At 35.3% G+C, this 1892-nt stretch overlaps 1 protein-coding gene across 2 annotated transcripts in view; it reads right to left on the bottom strand.

Moving 5' to 3' along the window:
• Positions 1-1399: 1399 nt before the first annotated feature.
• Positions 1400-1892, bottom strand: part of zgc:154054 (Alpha-1,3-mannosyl-glycoprotein 4-beta-N-acetylglucosaminyltransferase B-like) — a 45424-nt gene continuing 44931 nt past the window's right edge. For both annotated transcript variants that reach the window (XM_014029975.1, XM_014029976.1), the window contains exon 15: positions 1400-1706. In XM_014029975.1, coding sequence (XP_013885429.1) covers positions 1689-1706 — 18 coding nt within the window. In that variant the 3' untranslated portion in view covers positions 1400-1688. The remainder of the gene's footprint in view (positions 1707-1892) is intronic.

The raw sequence follows: 1892 nt of genomic DNA, 5'->3' as shown, positions 1-1892 counted from the left end.
ATACACACACACACACACACGTATGTAGGTACCCCATATATACATTTTGGGTTAAAGGGTGTAGAAATAAAGCAGATAAATGAGTAAAGACAAACAGCAACAGAACAGAAAATATTGTTTTTATTCAGTGTGTGGAAGTGAAGTGTCAGGTTTAGTTTAGACGTTTCTGTTAGAAAGAGTCAAAGCTTGTTTATTGTCAGAATAGTTTGAGCTGCTGGATGAATGACTTTTGAATTAAAATAAAAGTTTCTAGATGCAGGATCTGTAACTGGAACTAAAACATCCTGAAGCAGAAACAAAAACTGAAACAGCTCTGAACACCTGAGGTTCTGTTCTAACCCAGTTTTCTGTCAACACTGGATCCTGACAGGTTTCAGGCTCTGAAGTCCAGATCGGGTCAAATTTACAGCCTGAAGTTTTCTGGTTGACGTCACTGGAATCTGTGGATCTGTTGGGCTGGTTCCAGTTTCTGCTGATAAATGTGATTAATGCTGAATTAAACTGATGAAACCAAACTGTCACTTTCACAACACAGATTATAATCCCTAACAGTTCAAACAGCTCTTATTTTTAACCTGATACCGTTACAATAAAACTTCAGAGGAATATTAACAGATTAATTTAACAGACGGACAGCTGTAAATATAAGTTGTTTACATTGTAATAACCAGTGTTGTATAAAGTACTTCAAAGTGATACTTGAGTAAAACTACAAGTATCTTATAATAAAAATACTTTGGTAAAAGTTAAAGTCTTCTCTAAAAATATTACTTGAGTAAAAGTACAAGTATCTTATCATAAAAATACTTTGGTAAAAGTTAAAGTCTTCTCTAAAAATATTACTTGAGTAAAAGTTTTAAAGTATCAGAATTTTTTAAGTATCAAAAGTAAATTTCTGACACAAAATCTACTTAAGTATTAAAAGTACTGAGTAAAAAGTGAGCAGTTAGATTTTACAAAATGACATTTATTGGGAGGTGACTTCTCCAAAAAATATATATTCTAACAGTGTGCAGCTGTGATGGGTTGTGTACAAGCTAATAGTGTGTCAGAATTGTATATATTTATACTTCTCATCCAAACACAATTAAATTCACTCTATAGGAGACACAGTTTATCAGGAGAGGATTTTTTAAGTAATAATAATAGGAGTAACGACTTTCTACTTCTTACATTTTAAAAAAAATGTAGTGAGTAGAAAGTACAGATAATTGTGTAAAAATGTAATAAGTAGAAGTAAAAAGTACGCTGAAAAATAATTACTCAAGTAAAGTACAGATACCCAAAATTTCTACTTAAGTACAGTAACAAAGTATTTGTACTTAGTTACTTTACAAATAAGAACAGCTCCTCAGGCCACTGAGACAAGTCCCTGCTGGAAATAATTATTAAATCAATATAAATCAACAACACTGAGTACATTTCTTTATTTGGTAGAAAAAACTTGTCTCCTCTCCAAACATGAGCAGAGTTCTATCAGTTCATGGTTCCTCAGAACCAGTTCCACTGGTTCCACTGGTGGCTGAAGAAACAGGCCTCCTCCTCCTCCTCCTCCTCCTCAGACCAGCCACACTGAACATCCCCGTGTTTGATGGAGGAGGACAGCCTTGGTCCGGCTGCAGGATCTTTTTGTCCATGAGGAACTCCTGGTTCCTTTCAGTTCTTAGTTTCAGGTTTCCTTCTTCTCTTCACGTTCTGATGTGAACCTGGAAGAAACAACAGAGACGTCACCAAACCTCAGCGCTTCTGAGCAGCTTCTTATCGCCATCTGTATCATATTTGCTACGCAGGATTCTGTGACCTATATTTTATCAATGTGGTCAATATTTTCCTCAAAAACCTGTTGTACATCATGTGAGACCTGCATTCTGCCCTCTAGTGGATGAATAATG

This window comes from Austrofundulus limnaeus, unplaced genomic scaffold (genome assembly GCF_001266775.1).
Source record: "Austrofundulus limnaeus strain Quisiro unplaced genomic scaffold, Austrofundulus_limnaeus-1.0 Scaffold981, whole genome shotgun sequence".
Taxonomy (NCBI): Eukaryota; Metazoa; Chordata; class Actinopteri; order Cyprinodontiformes; family Rivulidae; genus Austrofundulus; species Austrofundulus limnaeus.
The sequence above is the reverse complement of the archived record's forward strand: the minus strand, read 5'-3'. Positions and strand labels throughout refer to the sequence as shown.